This window comes from Culicoides brevitarsis, chromosome 2 (genome assembly GCF_036172545.1).
Source record: "Culicoides brevitarsis isolate CSIRO-B50_1 chromosome 2, AGI_CSIRO_Cbre_v1, whole genome shotgun sequence".
In the NCBI taxonomy this organism is placed as follows: domain Eukaryota; kingdom Metazoa; phylum Arthropoda; class Insecta; order Diptera; family Ceratopogonidae; genus Culicoides; species Culicoides brevitarsis.
In genome coordinates, this window is record NC_087086.1 from 42,281,414 (window position 1) to 42,299,760 (window position 18,347).

General features: G+C 30.1%; 1 protein-coding gene across 1 annotated transcript in view; it reads right to left on the reverse strand.

Moving 5' to 3' along the window:
• LOC134831415 (homeobox protein araucan) overlaps nucleotides 1-10,315 on the reverse strand; it is a 32,942-nt gene extending 22,627 nt beyond the window's left edge. The window contains exon 1 of the mRNA XM_063845141.1: nucleotides 10,142-10,315. Coding sequence (XP_063701211.1) covers nucleotides 10,142-10,258 — 117 coding nt within the window. The 5' untranslated portion in view covers nucleotides 10,259-10,315. The remainder of the gene's footprint in view (nucleotides 1-10,141) is intronic.
• Between the last annotated feature and the right edge of the window lie 8,032 nt (nucleotides 10,316-18,347).

Here is an 18,347-nt window from a genome sequence, read left to right on the forward strand (position 1 = left end):
TATGGTACTGATCTCCGAAACGAATTTCAAACGAACGGTTGCAAAATGTATTTTTTTATTTTGTTGTTCAAGAAACTCATTATTCATGTTGTTATTGATTCAATGGAGATTAGAATTTTATCTGATTATTTGTTTATTTGTTATGTGGCAAAAAAATAAATGTACAAAAGGTGTTAAAATTAGGCAAACCGGAAATGTGCAAAAATGTGCGGCGTGGAAAGATCAAACCTAATCTCCGTTCTCGGTAATTTACACATCGAATAACTTCAAAAAAATAAATTGTTCGAAGTAATTCAAAGAAACACGGTCTAGACGAGCGGAAGCCGCTTACGATTTTCGATCAAATTCGTTCGACTTAACTTTAAGATAAATTTTGTAGAATAGACAAAAAGTCTAAAAAAAAATATTATTTACACAGATGCCTCAACTTCTCTCCTGAGATATTGATTTAGTTTATGCAAATCAAACAATGTTCATATTTGTCATCAACATTAAAATAATACCAATCTCATGTTTTTTCTTTCGTTTCGTTCTTCTTTGTTTTGTGAGATGTTAGAAAATACCGAAACATTAGACATCGTGGTACCAAATATCGGGCACCTTTTGATCTCATACTCGAAAAATTTGTTTGTTGAAATCGAAATGACATTAAGAACGGTTCGAGTGTTTGCTCTTCTGATTTTTAGTAAATATATTATTTGCACTGAATATTAATCCTATTTCGTTTCTAACAAACATCTTCAGTGCGGAGAAAGGTGTTTTCAAGAAGTGTTTTTGAGTCTTGGATATGTTTGAAAAAGTATCTCTCTGAAAAAAGCCGCTCAAAAGTAATCCCGATGTTCATGTGATCAGAATCAGAACACATCTTTCTGTTATTTATCATGTTAAAGTACACACGTTTCCTGATAAATTTATCTGTTTGTCGTTTTAGTCTCCAAATCCCAGTAGATATTAAGTCTCTGACAGACACATTATTATTAACATTAATAAACCGGTAGTTTTTGATAAATTATATCTTTCTGACTTTACTGTTGTTTGGATGAGGATTAATGAAAATGTGCCAAAATATTGATTTTCCATACAAAACATGTTGATTCATTGAAACTATTTGCCACAGAAGACCCTTTCTCGCACTCTTTAATGAAATAAAATGTTTCGTATTCCTTTAGGATGAGAATTTTTTTTCCGCATCTATTGTCTGAGTGTTCTTCTTTTATTGTTATTATTTGCCATTATTAATATCATCATCATAGTTTGCAATGAACGGTGTGCATTTAATGTTTGGGTTGTGGTTTGAGTAAGTAATTCACTTCCTCTATCTATTGTTGTCTGATGCCGAATGGGAAAAATGGGAAGAAAAAATGATAATCATAAATAAATTTCATTCCTCCTCTCAGATTAAAATTGTATTTATTATTATACATTTAAGAAGTCATCCTGCTGCTTGCTTGCAAATGTGTCGATTAATAAATCATATTATGTTTCAATATATATATATAAAATATTTTTAACATAATTAGAATGCAACAAAGTAATATTATTAACATTTTTCGATAAAAACTTTAAAATCATGATGCATGCAATCAGACACATTATCGCTCTCTTCGAATTTTTTCTTCTGCTTCTTTCTTTTCTGTTACAGAAGTACGAAAAAATTTTAATTATTGTTATAATTTTATATACAATACGTTTAATCCATCCTGTCTGATGAGTTTAAAACAATATCATTATTATTTTTATTATATGATATTTATGCTCACATGCTTATTATCGCTTTCTGATACATATGTATTAATTTTTTTCATACATATATTTTTTTTTTATTATTTTTTAATAAAATAATCATGCAAACTTTAAATAAATATGTTCTGTTCGTGTTACACTACATCATGTATTACAATTCAATTTTAATTTAATGAAATAATAATAATAATAATAAAAAAAAGTAAAACGTTAACATAATAATATGCGTTGAAAATTTTGTTTTGAACAAGGTAATTAAAAAATTAAAATATTTTTTATGTGTTTCGAGCGAGTTGTATGTTTATGATGAAGAGTGTGATGGCTTTTGATGTGTTATGTTGAGTTAAAAACATGCAAAGGTGCATGCGACTGTTTTATGGTAAGCACAAAGCTGTGACACATAAACGCTTTTAATACGAGATTTCACAGTTTATGTTTTAATTAATATTAAAAATATTTTTATTTGACATTTTTCGTATATAGGTACATTTATAATACTATTATATATATCGCAAAAGGAGATCAAAGAAATTTTGCCGAATATCGCTGCGAGGCATCGCGTTTACTCTCTCTCCCATATTAAAACAATATCTTTTTAAGAAATGATTAATGTATGACCTTGCTAACATACACACATAATATATTTAAGATTAAATATAAAAATTTCGATCCCAAGGAGATTAGAATCGCGTAGACAAATCGCTTTAAATTATGTTTCGGTAGTGTTATTAATGATACAGAGTGTTACTGTCACACCCTGAAATCCATGTTTTCATGTACAAGTACTTTATATTTTTTTCTTATTATAATTTTTGAGACATTGTAAGTTTTTGGTATGCTATATTTAAGTGTAAGTTATTGCATTGTAAGGCAATACAACACCAAATAAATCACAATTTAAATCTAAGAAATATTAACTTTATTTTCTCCTTCGTTTTTTTCTTGTTTGATATTTGTCTATGATATCTACATCGAGTAAAAATCTACCTCCAACATCGAAAAAATGTAATTTATTTGCAATCGAAGGACGCAAGTTCATAAGAAAAAGCTAAAATTTGTCAATGAATGAAATTTGACTCCTTGTTGTCTGCTGAGTTCCATGCAAAAATTCTGTCGCAACTGTTTCAAAGACATTTATTTATCTTTGTTTTATTGTTTAAATATGCATGTTATTCATAACACACACAGAAAGAAGTTTAATATTGCATTCGTTGTAAAATGATAACGCGCGGATGATGATTATTATTGTTATTAGTATGATTTTATTGCATTTTACTCTTTTTATTTTATTATTATTGTTATTAAATGTATGTTGTATAAATATACAGAAGAGGAGACACGAATGTTATTTTAGCAACAATAATAAATGATCTACCGCAGCTCTCTTTAATTCGCGAAAAGTAGCGAATGATATGCACACACTTATGATATTGTTGTACAAATAAATACGGCGAAATATAACGATAAAACAGGATGTTTAATAATAATAAAAAGAGTTTTAAATGGCGGTCAGTTACTGCGAGCCCTTCAAGAATCGTCTTTACGATATGATATGACAAGATATATAACTTAAAAGCATCATAAACAAATAAATTTTATGTTTTCTGAGATGTTTTCCCATCATCTCTTATACTTCCTAATTGTTTTGTTGTTTCTAAACTTCGTCAAGAGGAGTCTCATAAGACTAATTTATTCCCCTTTTGTGTATAATTGTATACATTTGTGCGATGAAAAAAGCAGAACACAAAAAATAAACGCCTCATGTTATGTTTAATATACATATTTTATACATACTTGGTCGTAAGTAGTTTATTTTCTTGTATTATTTAACTTTTATTCATGCTTTTATTTTAAAATAATATTATTATAACTACTCACATCAACTGCGGAGTACTAAATAAGAAAGGCAATAAAGACTTTTTTCTTTAAATAATAAACAAAAACTTGAAATTTATATGAAAAGCTGAAAATTTCGCCGAGTCATGAGTTTCTTCCGTCTCACATCGTCACAAAGATTTATTTTGTAAGAAAATATTATTACAACATTTAGACTGATGAGAAATTTCAAAAGTAACAGGAAATAGCTGCTGGATCATCAAAAATGTACAACTTGCAAAATCATTATAAAAACATCATGGTGTCATGTCGCATCAAGATCACATTTGTCAGAAAAGCAGTGAAATGCATCGACAAGATTTGACCCTTAGATAATTACCGATGCGCGTAAAATATCAACTTGCAATAATAATAAATGTCTTTTAATGAGACATTAATAAACATAAACTATTTAAACAGATGGTAACTGTAAGAAAGTGTCCTTTCAAAAAAAAAAAAACAACGCGCGATCTGACCCTCACTCCTCTTTTTATTCACTTTGTGTTTCAATTTAAAAAAAAACATAAAAAACTGAATGCACATAGTACAAGAAAAAAGCACAAGAAGATAAATATTAAACGAAGGGTCTGTCCAGTGCGCGATAAAATAAAAAATGATAAAATAAAAGCAAGAAAGCATCGTGTAGAGAGAGAGCGCAAGAGAATAAAAGAAAACTTTTTTGTTGTTGGATATGGTATGGGACACACCACACACGGGAACGAAGAAATTTATGAATAAATTTAAATAGTTAATGGTTGGCTGTCATCAAGTTGGACGAAATGCATTTAATATTTGTCACATCTATAAAGTTGAAGTGAAGCGACAAACGAAAAAGGAACAGATACTAATAGCTTTTGCACCCTCGTCTCTCGTCTTCGTTTCTTCTCCTCCGTTTTTTTTTGTGTTTCTTCTTCTTTTTGACGTGCAAAATGTTACGCCTCGCCTTGCTGCTATTCCTTTCGGTATTTTCGCATAAAACACCGGGACATATTTGACTTATGACATTTTTTCATCATCATCTCTCCTTGCTGTTATTTGGAATTATGTTGGATTTGCCTTCTTTTGCCTTTCTTGTCTTGCGTGAAATGATAGATCACCGCATCATACCATAGAAATTGATTGAAAAATCGATAATTTTTTGTCTTGCATTCATTCACAAACGGAGACTTTCGAAAAATTTGTGTGCGAAAAGACCACCAAAGCAGACTATGAGGACAAAAATTCAGCAACCAACAAAAAATTTGTCGTCCAAAAGTGAATTGATTCACACCTTACACGTTTCTATTGTTTAAAATCGATGATAATCGAACACAAATCAACCTTTTTTTTATTATTATTACCTGAGTAACACTGAACAACAGATGAAGATGAATCAGATTGTGAAAAGATATGCATTTACACGTAAATTTGTGACACAATCTCACACAACACACATGACATTGTTGTTGTATTTTTTGTGGGAGAACAATAGGGACTTTTTTATTTATATCTTGTAAGGTCCAACGTTGATTCTTGTAATAATATTCCCAAAACATAATAAAAAAGGACAATGTTGTTTGTGGCTTGTCTCTCTCTCAAAAAAAGTCAAAAATTGGTAAAAATTAAAAATTTCACACCATTCTTGTCTCGTTTTTGTGTCAGAATCATACGAAGACGATAAAAAAGCGAGCGAAGAATTAGATCAATGATTATTGTTGTCATTCCTATTGTTTTGTTATTTGTTTGTTTACAGGAGGTTTGACCATCTTTGCCAAAAACACAAAAAATTTACAACCGAAAATCCGAATGAATGGAAAATATTCACGATAATTTATGTGAGAAACTAGATTTTCAAACAGTGAGAATTAATGATCAGTAACAACCTGACCATTTGAGGCGATTTCGTTACGATCGATTGAGTTTGTTTCAATGAAGACGACTTTTGGTTATAAATATTCATCATTAACTAAGCTCATCGCATATAATTAATGTAAAGTAAAGTAGATAATAAATGTTACATCGTGTTTTGGGGTTTATTGAACATCATGTTTGTCAAGAGACAAGAGATTTCATGCGAAAATGTTGTATCAAAGTTTAACTGAATTTCAGTTAACTATAAATAGATACAAAAAAGTAACAGAAAACTCATAAATAACGATGATGATGACGTTAAGTAAACAGTGAGTGGATGAATATAAATAAAAATGTATATATTGATCGAAAAATCAATACAATTTGTCTCCCTTATTATTATTTTTATATTCATTTCACACTAAATCTCGTTAAATCGACGCTTGGCTTGAGCTGCTTTAAACTTTTGATGATTCGATGGGTAAACAAAACAAACAGTAGATAATGCTACCATTATGTGGTTTTTGGTTCCATTTAATTTGGGATTCAATTAAAAGAATAGAACTCGGGAGAGAGGAAATTTTTCGGATGATTAATGAAATTTTAAATCTATTTATTTATTTTTAAAATATATATACCGGATATTGATATTGTTGTAGAAAATTTTCGACTTCATTACATATAAACACAACAAAAATGTTAAATAACAAAAATAAAAATAACAAATTTTTGCTTGTTTCATGAAGTGTATCAAAAAAATACTTTGTCAATTACTTGAAATTGTACGATTTGAATATCAAAACAATCAACATTTTTTCTGCTGTTTAAAATGTTAGATTTCATGAATGATTTTATTGTAACATTTTTATTTATTTTATTATTTCACTTGAAAAAAAAAGTGAATGAATGAATTGATTGACAGCCATGTTTTAGCTCTCACTCGAGGTCTAAAAAAACTTTCGTAACAATTAGAAAGGAACCATTTTGAAAGTAGCGCAATTGTTTTGAGGCTCACGACGATCATCGAAATTGGACATTGCCCCTCCTGTCGTGTTCGTTTGTTCAGTTGTTCATAGACAACAACATAATCATTCACTAAATTACCCATTGTCTCGATTTATATTTTTTCGTGTGTTTTTAAATGTTATAAATTTACTTGCTTTTCATGCCCAATTTTACATACAAATTACGTTTTGTCTCTCTACCTCCATTAAATGTACATATTCCCTTACATAAATAAAACATCGAATACTCCATTTTTTGTTTGTTTGGCTTGTACATAAATTAATCACAGACAAAAATTTGAATATTTTTTTTTTTGTATTATTTTGTACTGACATGACTTGTTATGGGCTTCAAGGAAAAAAAATATTCAAAATTATTTTTTTTTTACATATTTTATTTAGCGTGAATTTTGAGTCAACGTTCTGTTTAAAAAATTAAAAAAAAAAAAATAAAAACAGAATCTCAAAATAGGCCAATCTTCACACCTTTTAATGATGTTTCTCGTTTACTTCGTTACAAATTGCTTATTGTTTAAAATACACTACTTCAATACATCTCATGTTTTATTTGACTAAAAACACTAAAGACTCAACTTTTGCATAAATTATAAACGACTACACACACGTATATTAATTGCTGTCTTGTCTTGTAGCAAAATACATCTTTTGCCATTGCATTGCAAGTCTATAAATTTCGACACAATTGTTGTTGTTGTTTGTGTGCAAAACTAATATTATTAATAATAAATGTTTTTTTATTTATTCATTCAATAGTCATTAGGCAAAAAATTTTGTCTGCAAAATCACATATTCACATGTGAATGTGTTAAAAAATTAATTTTGATGCATCGTTTGCAATAAAAAAGCGTGTTTTAGCTGACTCGTCAATTTATTTTCGAAAAGTATACACTTTAAAATGTTAATCAATTATTTTATTTTATATTTTTGTGTGTTTGTAAGTTACATGTGTTCGAAAAAGGTGTTGATTTCAATAAAAAAATAATAATATGAAAAATTGCAACGTTTGCGGATATATTATTTACGAAGTTTTTTTTTGTAAGTTATTCATAGAACACGCTTTTGTACAAAAATTCACCGGATGTTTAATCATAAATATTTTTAATTAAAAACTGAAAATTTTCCGTAAAAAATAAATTTTATGATAGGTTTAATGCTCGAAAAATTTGCCCGAGCAATTACAAAACGACACAATTTTTAATCAATTTACAGCAATTATGCATGTCATGAAATCAATATAAACGTTTTATTGAAAGATTGACATGAAATACACGGTTTTTTGTGTGTCAAATATCCAAAAATTGTTATTTTTTTATTATTTATAATTAACAACAACTCGTGTCGTCCTCAATTCGCAAACAACATTCTGTTTTCATTCATCGAGTATTGTTATTTTACATTTTTTTTGTGAAAAAATTTGGCAGTGCCGCAGGAAATTTGGCTTGTTAGCTATTTTTGAGCGAATGTAAATGTAAGTGACATGTGTTTTTTTTAAATATTTAATGTTGTTTAACTTTTATGCATGTATGTTTGACTAACTAGGAGAAATTATCGACACGCAATACGTTTCTTTTGTTTTAATAGCTTCAGAGCGCACTGTTTATGGATAATAATTGTTCATGTTGTAATAATATCTTTGGAAAAAAAGTTGTTTTATTACACACAAAGCTTTTAAGGAATAGAATTTCATCTGTAAAAATACTCGGATTTCAACGAGCAACTTGTTATCATTCATTTTGCAACAACACACACGGATTTCGTTGTTGTAATAATAGCCGTCGGCAAGTTTATTGAGAGTGAATTCTGTGCGGTATATTTTTCACATACATTGGTTGTAAAAATTGTACATGCGCTGACGATGACGACTTTTTTACGGGCTCTGTGTGTGTGACTTTCATGAGAGACGAGACAGGAACGAAAAAAATCGATGAAACTGCTTGACTTGAAGCTTTCTTGCAAGAAGAAATCAATTGGAAACGCCAATTCGGAATCTTTTCTGTAACGAAATGCCAATTTTTTGATTGATTTCTTTCAAATGGGGTTCAATTTAGACTTCAATTGCAAACGTAAGAGGTGTTAAAATCAAAAAAAAAAATTTAGATAGAAACTCAATTAATCAATTTTTTTTTTCGACGGTGATCAAAAAAGGTCCCGTGTGTTTAATTGAGTAAAAAATTCATTAAATTGGATTGAACGCCTTTGTCCCTCCTTTTTTTCTTACTTTTAATTTTTTTTCTTGAAATGAGTTTCCTCAAAAAAAAAAAAAACTTTGACTAAATTATTAATGAATGAGATCTGATTTGACAAATTACTGAATAAATGGAAACTAAATAGAAACATCTTGAAGTGTTTCCTTTTTATTTTTTTTTCTTTCCTTATTGAACTTGTGTGAATCTCGTTGATGTCCCCTTGTTGTTTTTTCGGGTCTAATGATTTTTTTGGATGACAATCAATCTTCGAGTTCGGATGGGAAGTATCTTTTAAGTGAAAAGAAAACTGAAGTGATTGGACCCTCCTCGTCGTTGTCGATAGTTCATGAGCTCCCTAATTGATTGTAAACAAGCGTCATTGAACAATGAGAAAAGAGACAAAGACCCGAAAAAATGGCAAGCAACACACTTTTTAAATTTAAATTAGAAAAATAAAATTTAGATTAATTTTTTTTGTTGTGTAGAAGCTTATTTTATTTAAAAATAACACAACAAGAGAGTGTAAGCGTATTAAAAATTGAACAAAAATACATTTTTTTTGTATTTGTACGCAAATAAATATAAAAGAAGTCATCAATCTTCCTCAGCAACAACAACGAAACCATTCACACAGTTTATTCTTTTGTACAAAAATCGAAATGTTTGGAAACCAACAAACCTCTGAAATGAATTAAGTCTCAAAAAAAATTCATGACACCCAAAAAATAAATACGCATGTGAAAAATGTGTCTCTCTAATAGTAATAAAAACGTTAAACAATTTCTTTTGTGTCACAAAGGACAGACTACGGGAGAGAAGAAAACATTTAAAAAAGAAGCCCATTGAGTTATGTTTATGTTAACTAACAATAAAATAATATCTCTATTATTAGGAGATTGTGCTTTTCCCTTTTTTTCTCTCTCTCCTCTACATTTTTTCTGTCTCGGAGACTCAGGTCACAAAACTTAAATCAGAACAGAAAAAAAAATCAAAACATTATTACAATTAATTTGGAACGTTGTGAGTTGAGGACACAGCATGAGAGCATGTGTTATTACACAATAAATTCAAAAGATATGTCATTTTGTGTGTCCTTTTTTATTATTGAGACTTTTTTTCTTTAGGAGGAAAGGAAATGAAACAATTAATACATGACTTTTGGATTACTTCCATTTCATTTATGTTGGTCAAAAAATTGACAAAAAAGGATAAAAATATATTTTTTTTTGTAGATTAAATTTTTTTAAATTTTATGTTTCTTCACTAAAGTCACAAAACAAAAAATAGATAATGCACAGATAAAGTTTTGAGTTATGGAGGTCCTTCATTGAGGATGTTTGTTTATCTTTATTTCTTTTTATTCTTGACAGACATGAGAAACAACTTTTAAAGGACATGTTGTTGATTGACTAATGATTCAAACTGACACACATTTTTTTTCTTAATTTTTTTCACTTTATTTTATGAATTTTTTTGACTCACCTGAATACTTGGCGATCGTCTAAATGAAGCTGCAAAATGTGCTGATGACATAATTTTATCACTACTTCCAATATTTAAATTGGATCGCCTCGGATCATTCACTAATACTTCAATCATTCAATCTGCAATTGCTTGATATTTGCAAAAAAATAAATATTTTTTTTTATTAAAATTATTTTTTTTTTGAGTTAATTTTTTACTTTAACCATTAATTTGTTTTTTTTTTCAATGAATTTTTTGCGGCGTTAATTTTTCAGTTTTAATTTTTTTGGTTCGTCGGTACTTGTGAAAAATTAAAAATCACGCCGGAAAGTATTTTGAATATTTTTTAATAATTTTTTTTAATCATTTTCTTCAATTATTTCCATTATTTTTGGTTGATATGTCGTTTTATAATTTTTTTCACAAATAAATTTTTTCGGGTTTCTTATCAAAAAATAATTTTTCGTTAATTTTTGTAATCAAATTCCTTGTTCACTTTTGTTTTGTAGTTATTTATTATTATGATGAGATATTATTTGTAGGAACAAACGCGCGCGGCAACAGCGTGTCACGGTAGCTAAAACTTTACTGCTATAAGTTGTATGTCACCTGGTAGATAATTGCCACTACAACACAATAGTACACGATTCGCGTTGTACTTTTTTTTTTTTTTTTGGAAAACACAACACACAACAAGCAGTTCTACAAGATAGCGTTCTGTGTTTGTGTATGTATGAACACACAGTCCCGAAGTACATAAAATATAATAATAACGAAAATGTTTGTTGTTGTTTGCTGTAAATATTTTTGCCTCTCTACGACAACGACGACGACGACGAAGTTGACAACAAAACTACACACAGTGTACTAACTTGCTTGGTTGCTTTGCTGCCTGCTCAACTCTCCGCACGATCCAGCACGACATCGGAAAAAGTGTATTTTATTACAAATGTGTGTGTGTGTGTGCGTATCGATGCTCCTACCAAAGCTTCATATGTATATGGCAGCAACGTGATAGGCAAAGCAATAATAATATGTACATTTTTGTTTTTATATATCATCATGATGTTATTATATTTTCTTCATTTGTTTCTCGTATTCTGTACGGAGTTGTGTGCGCACGTGTACGACAAACATCGGAAAAAATTGTACCTCCTTCTTCGTCGTCTTTATGTTCATTCATATATACCTTCATATTCATTCACATAGTCTATATAAAAAATGTGTGTATTTTTAAAAAGAGAGGGAGATAGAACGATTCGCATACGAGGCAACGTCGCAACGTAGAGACACATGTATTTGTTTGGTTGTTGCTACAAATTTTTCCTTGTTTTCCCTTGTTCTTTTAATACCCTTACACACATTTTACATGAGTTATGTGCACGTCTCGTTGCTCGTATCGATACAGAATTGCCCTCTCTCTCCCCTTCCTGCTTTTCTTTCGTGCCAAATGCACCTCCTGATTCCGTTCGTATGGAAAAGGATGTCGACGACGAAGATGAGAGCAGCAACATGAAACAAATATTCGAGAAAAGTGAACAAAGTACTCTCAATGTTGTGTGTTTTTAGAGGATACTAATGAAAAAAGAACAAGAGTGTGTACTTGATCATTGAATATTTCGTTTTTTTTTTTTGTGAATTTTTAAGGGCTCGGAAAAATTTCTCGCGTGCAATATCTCTATTTATTCTAACCCTCAAAAATTTACCTCTTTTTTTTACCGTAACAAAAGTTGTCATCTTCCCCCTAATTATCGTTTTGTCTCTGACACACGAAATTTCGTCCATATTTTCGTTGAATTTATTGTTATTATTACTTTTTAGAACGATTGTCACACAGGAAGAAAAAAAAACTACCCAGCCCAGATACGATTCATGATGATGTTACCACTGAAACGTTGTTATAAATAAATGTGCGTAAATATTTTAAATAAAAACTAAAAAAGGGAGAATGAAGGTTTTAGATAGATACGCCAGAATTTAGTTCCACAATGTTGATTTTCACATATTTGTTGTCTGTTTTTTTTTTCAATTTTAATCCGTGTTGTGTGTCTCGTTACCAATTTTTGTTTCGCTCCGTGTTTGCCTAATCCCGAAACTAACTTTGTTTTTGTTAGTTTTAGGGGTTTTTGCGGAAAAATAAATAAATATTTTAATGATCGTTCGTGCATTGTGAAGTGTTCAACATCATTATTAACGAAAAATTTTCCTCCAAGATAATAATAAACAAGAATATAAAAGTAATAAAAATAACTTGAAGAGCCACACGACGCATACACACTTTTAATTAAAAAAGTATAAAACTCACGTCGTCTTGTATCTCTTTTGCACTTCTTCATCACTTATTTTTTTTATCGTCGTTGCTCGTCTTTCTCCTCCTCGCGTATCTTGTTAATAACAATAATAATAATGAAATAATAAAAATAATAAGGCTCGAGCATCATGATGGTGTAATGTAATTTTTTTGCCTCTCTCTCTTTCCTACTTTCATTCGCTTCAATTCTGCGCTTCGTTTCTATATTCTTCACGCACAACAACAACAACAACAAACAACTTTTTATCGCCTCGTTTGCTTGCTTCTAATACTACTTATTGCCATGTTTTGTCGGTTTGCTTGTACAATTCAAGTAATTAAGATAATGTTATTTTAACTCACAGCGTTTCGTTTTCGTTTTTTTCCTTCCCTCGTATAGAAGCTCCGATATAAAATGATAACAAAATATAACAGAGTTATAAATAAATATGATACTGGTTTGTTTGTTAGTTTTTTCTCCTCCTCGCGACGACATTCTATTTCGTTCTTGATATTAATTAACTAATATAGACAGACACATTCTTGAATTAATAAAATTCTTTGTTAACATGCGATTTGTATTTGAGCCGCGGTATTGTACTAATTGTGTTTGTTTTTTGGACAATGACTTCTTAAATAACATTTTTTTGCTTGCACAAATTAAAACAAAGCAAAACCGATGACAAACATCAATGACACTCCTTAAAGAGAGAGACGCGACTTTTTTAGCTTTATTTTATTTTTTTTATTAAAAATCAATATTTTTTTTGTTCATTGTGATTGATTGAACATTCAACGACATACTCTTTTTTTTCTTCGTCGACGACGACTTTTGTTTCGTTTTGCTCGTACGAAGTGATAATAATAAAATAAAAAGATTTTCGCGTACTTGAGTTTTTTTGTGTAGGAGCGAAGTTGTATAAGGCTTATGTAATAAAAAAAAAATAGAAAGAAAAAAGAAAGAAAGTGAATATGAATACTTTACTTACCTACTGATGGAAAAGAATATAAAATGGGAAAGTGATGTGTGTGATATATAGATTTTTGTTGCTTCTTGTCTGTTGTTGTTCTTTTTTTTACATGTTGAAAAGTCAGCTACCACATACAAATTGGATACAACTTGTTTTTGAGCGTGTTTCGGGTTCATAAGATGATGAAAATTCGATTTTTTTCTCCTTCGCAATTTTCTATGAAAATTTTCTTATGAAAGTAAAAACAAAAAAATATCAAAAGATAAAGAAAAAACTCGTCACACTCCAATTCGAACGTTTCCTCTATATCCCATCGACATTTAACACATACATCTCGCAGCTTTGTTACCAATCAATAGAATTCGGGGTGAAAATCAGGCGAAAAACGAAAAATAAAACTCGGATGAAAATGTTACGTTTTAATAAAAATCCATAAAAAAAAAAACTTTTAAAATAGGAAATAAAGACAGACGAAATTTTTTGCACCCTTGGTACGAAATGACAACGGAGCATATGTGAGTCTTAAATATTATCCCGAAAAAAATAGCACCAAAACGGAGTAAAGGGTATTTTATGGGGAAACTCGAAAAAAAAGGATACAAATTGAATACAAGACGCAGTACATGACGTGATGAGTGCTCGCATTGTGTGGGGAGTTTATTTTCTTACGAGTCTCTTTTTTTATAACAAAATAATAATAAACAACAACAAAAAGTGGCAATATTGTATCAAATGTAAACCTTGTGTGTTGGTCTCGTATCTTCTTCTATGGAGAGGAAAAAAGAATCAAATCAAGAGTAGGATGTCACGGAGAAGAAAAAAAGGAAAAATAAACAACAATCGCTATAGGGGTGCAAATTTTTAGCTTGTTTCTTGTGTTTCATTATTTCCATGCTGTTTGTTGGCGATGTTCTTTATTTATCAGGGTGAATAAAAAAGAAACGAGAAGAAGGTAGATATCGATTTTCCTTCGTTTTGCGGTAAAATGTTATGTTTTTCTTGCGTTCTTTTGTGAATACTCTGAGGGATAGTCAATAAAAAGTGCGTTTTCGATGACAAAACGTTGTTTTTTGTCACAAAAATTGGCGTTGCCACAAATCCCATAACGGCATTTTTATTGACAGATTGCCGTAAAAGTGAAAAGGAAAATTAAAAGGAATCATTCACTCACATGATCATCCAAAACAACCCAACTACAATCGTATCGCAAATTTATATGGAAGGCATGTTAAAGTAATGGCCGAGATTTTTATTACACAGTATTGCGCTAAATGGTCATAAACTAACTTTTTCCTTATCGCGCATTAAAATATTATTATTATATTTTATAAGTTTATCAAAATAACAAATGAGCCTCCTACAGACTTGGCTTTTAGCTTGCCCATTTTTTTCGTCGTCGTCGTCGATCCTCTGAACTATCCTTCTGTGTGAGTGTGTTTGAATAATAAAACATTAAAATAAATTAATCGTTTCTTGTGCATGGAGAGGGTTTTGCTACCAGTATTTATATTCATAAAATAATCGTGGTCACATTTTGGATTAAATTAAGTAGTTATGTACACTTACGAAACGACAGCCATGCTCCATGTAATAAAATAATGTGTTTTTGATACGGTTTCGATATACGACCATTGCTTGCTTGTTTGTTATTCGGACCCTAAATAAATAATAAAAAAAAGTTTTGTCGAGATTACAAAGTTATTTTATTATTATCAAACGCGCAAAAATTTTCGTACCTCCAACGTTCCATGATTGTTGAAATTGCTTTTAATTGAAAAATAAATTGATACAAATTTTGATTTATTATTCAAAAATTTCATGAATTCCATTTTTTTACATTTTCGATGGGTTTGGGTTTCAATGAAATGCTTATTATGGAAAACTATCAAGGATTTTATTACTTTTTTATCCTTCATTTTTTTGCCTCATTCCATTTTCGGTCATAAAATTGCAAAATTACCCCCTCGAACAGCTCTGAATTTCATACCAAAGTGTTTCGAGGAAAAAAAAGGCATAAAAATGGCATCAACTATCTCTTTTAACAAATAAAATCCTGTACTTTGGACAATGTCGTTGTATGCACTCTCGCCATAATGCGCGGATGGAAGAGGATACAAGGGAGAAAAACACCACAAATGCAATAAAAAGTGACACAAGAAAGTTTTCTTGTCACAGACCGTACGCGCGTAAAACGAGTGTGATCTCTACTTTATTGTCCATTTTATTGCCAAAGAGTACAAGAAAAAATCTTCGTTAGGCGCGCAAACTCTGTCGCCCACAATTGCCTCTTTATAACTTTTTTATATACACTTTTTTTTTGTTTTTACCGGACTTTTGTACGAAGCGAAAACGAAATGGGATGATGTCGGTGGCTTTTACGATTTTTTTTATAGTGTCGTGCTATCTTCTCTATCTCATTATTGTATGACGCGATGTTATTTTTATCATGTAAAGATCCATGTAAGACACATTGTTGTACAAAAAAAGTTGTTGGGATTGGATTGGCAAATTATGAATCGTAAAAAAAAATGAATTCGAGATGATCAATGATGGAGAAATAATTCTTATTTTATTCTTATGTGTTTGAAAAGCAGAAAATTTATCGAGAAAGTGATAAAAATGAAGGGATTTGGATCAACCGACGGAACTAACTGCCTTCAAAATGATAATTTTATGAGTATTTCATTAAATAATTCAGAAGAAAAGAATAATAGAGCTCTACAAAATTCTTACAAAACCATAAAATTTTAATCATATTTAACCATTTAACGTTTAACGACGAGATAAAACTTCCATTATTCCATTTTTTCATCATTTTAAGCTTGTTATGTCTCACAAATTATTAAAAACATAGAACTATACCAAATGATGTATGTAACAAACAAACAAAAAAAAAGCAATCTAGTGCGTAGAGACACACAGAACATCACACACAAAATAAAATATAAAATAATACAATGACTGGCTTAAATTGTAATTGCCCCTCTTTATGTTTCCAATATTGTTAACAAGCCTTTAAATTTACTTACACGTCGCATCGTACGACGTTGCTGCCGTATATATTAAAAAATAAAGAGATAGCGAGATGTAGAGTAGTGAAGTAAAGCAGCAACCAAACAACTTGCTTCAAGTTTTTTTTTCTTTTTTTTTTGTGATCATCATTATTAAATACATGAGTTTGGTGTGTCTCTCGTACGACGACGACGATACAAGTAGTAAGTACATGTGTCGTGCAGTTAAGTAGACTAAGTTGGTACATGAATCAGTTTTAATACATTTACAATGTAACTACACGCCACAAAAATATTTTATTTTATGTCTGTGTGTGTCTTGATGAGCAGCAGCGGCAAGTAAGACAGAGAGAAAGAATTTTGTTTGTTTGTACGACGAGAATTTCTCTCCCTCCATCGAGAAAAAATAAAACTCGTACAAAAATTGAGGGGAAAACGCGCATGTCACATATGCATCTATGAAAATCCCGTATGTCAGCTAATCGTTTTTCAATATTTTTTTTCGCGAAAATGCTTCTGTACGACGTACGATGAAAAAAAGTTTAGGCGTGGCTTCTACTTTTCAATTATTTTTCTGTCAATGTGTGTGTTTGTTCGTACAGAAACTCAATGGAAAACGCACATTTTCATTAAAGTGCATTCGTTTCAGGTGAATAAGGAGAGTTTGGGAATAAGAAGGCACGAGGAATTTATGAGGCAATGTGACATATTGTTGAAGATGTAGACAATAAGAATCGGATTTAAAAGTGTTTTTTGTTTTGAAAATTGTTTCATTAAGCAGTCCTTGAATGTATCGAAGATGAAAATTGATAAATAATGGAAATTTTTCATACAAAAATTTTGGATTTTTGAAACTTTTGAAAGATGAAAATAACTTTTTATGAACTTTAAGCCTTAAAATCATCTGAAATATGATATTTTGAAAAATTTAACCCATTCTAATGTTCCTTCAAAGAACAAAAATTTAAATTTTTCGATTGAACATCCCTTGAAAAGGATATTTTGTACGTTAACGTATTCATCTCCATCTGTGTTAGGCTTTCAAAGTCATCTATTGTTGTTAAAAGTAGCAACATTGAGCTTTTTTTTGCTAAAAATTCGTTATTTTTCCTTATTTTTGGTTCAATTTTCTTCAATTAAGATTAAAATATCATTTGTTAACATATATTTTTTTTATAAAATGTTAAGAAGACATGAAAATTAATTCAAATTTCTTCTTTAAATATCTTCACAATTCATTTTGTAAGATTTTTCATTCGGAAAATCCGTTACAAAATGCTACTCAGGCTCATACAATACCCAAAAGCTCTTTATTTGAATATTTTATAGCATTATTGCTTCCTATAAACAAACAATTTCCCCTTTTTTCACACTTTTTTCTACCCTTATACTCCCCTTTTTATTTCCATTTTGCTACAATTACCATTGAACAAACTTTGCCATAACTCTAAAAGCTCTTTCACGAACTCGTTCATTGACACCTCTGTACATAGCTCTAAAAATCTCTGCACACTTCGTTAACTGCGCAGAAGCCAAATCGCGTTGTATCCATTTTTCATCCCCTTTTTAATGGCATGGAGGATTTCTGTTCATTCAGTCATTTTGGAGACATTGCCAACGATGGACCTGATTTTAATTTTGCGGCTTTTTTTGGCATTGATTCGTGCCATTTACAAAAAAAAAGACGCTGAAATAAGAGAAACGTAATCCCGCAGTTGAAATAAACTGCGTGTAATGACTGTTGTTGTTTAATATATTTTTTGATTTAAATCAGATAAGACAATGTTCATATATTCAATCGAAACGAAACGAAAAACTGAAACATTAAAAAACGCAAACAACACACATTGATTAATCATGTAAGTAAAAAAAAATAAATAAAAAATCATAAAAGCTTTGTGAAGCGATGCGGAAATTTAAATATTTTTTTTGAAAGAGTGTCGGTCTCGTTC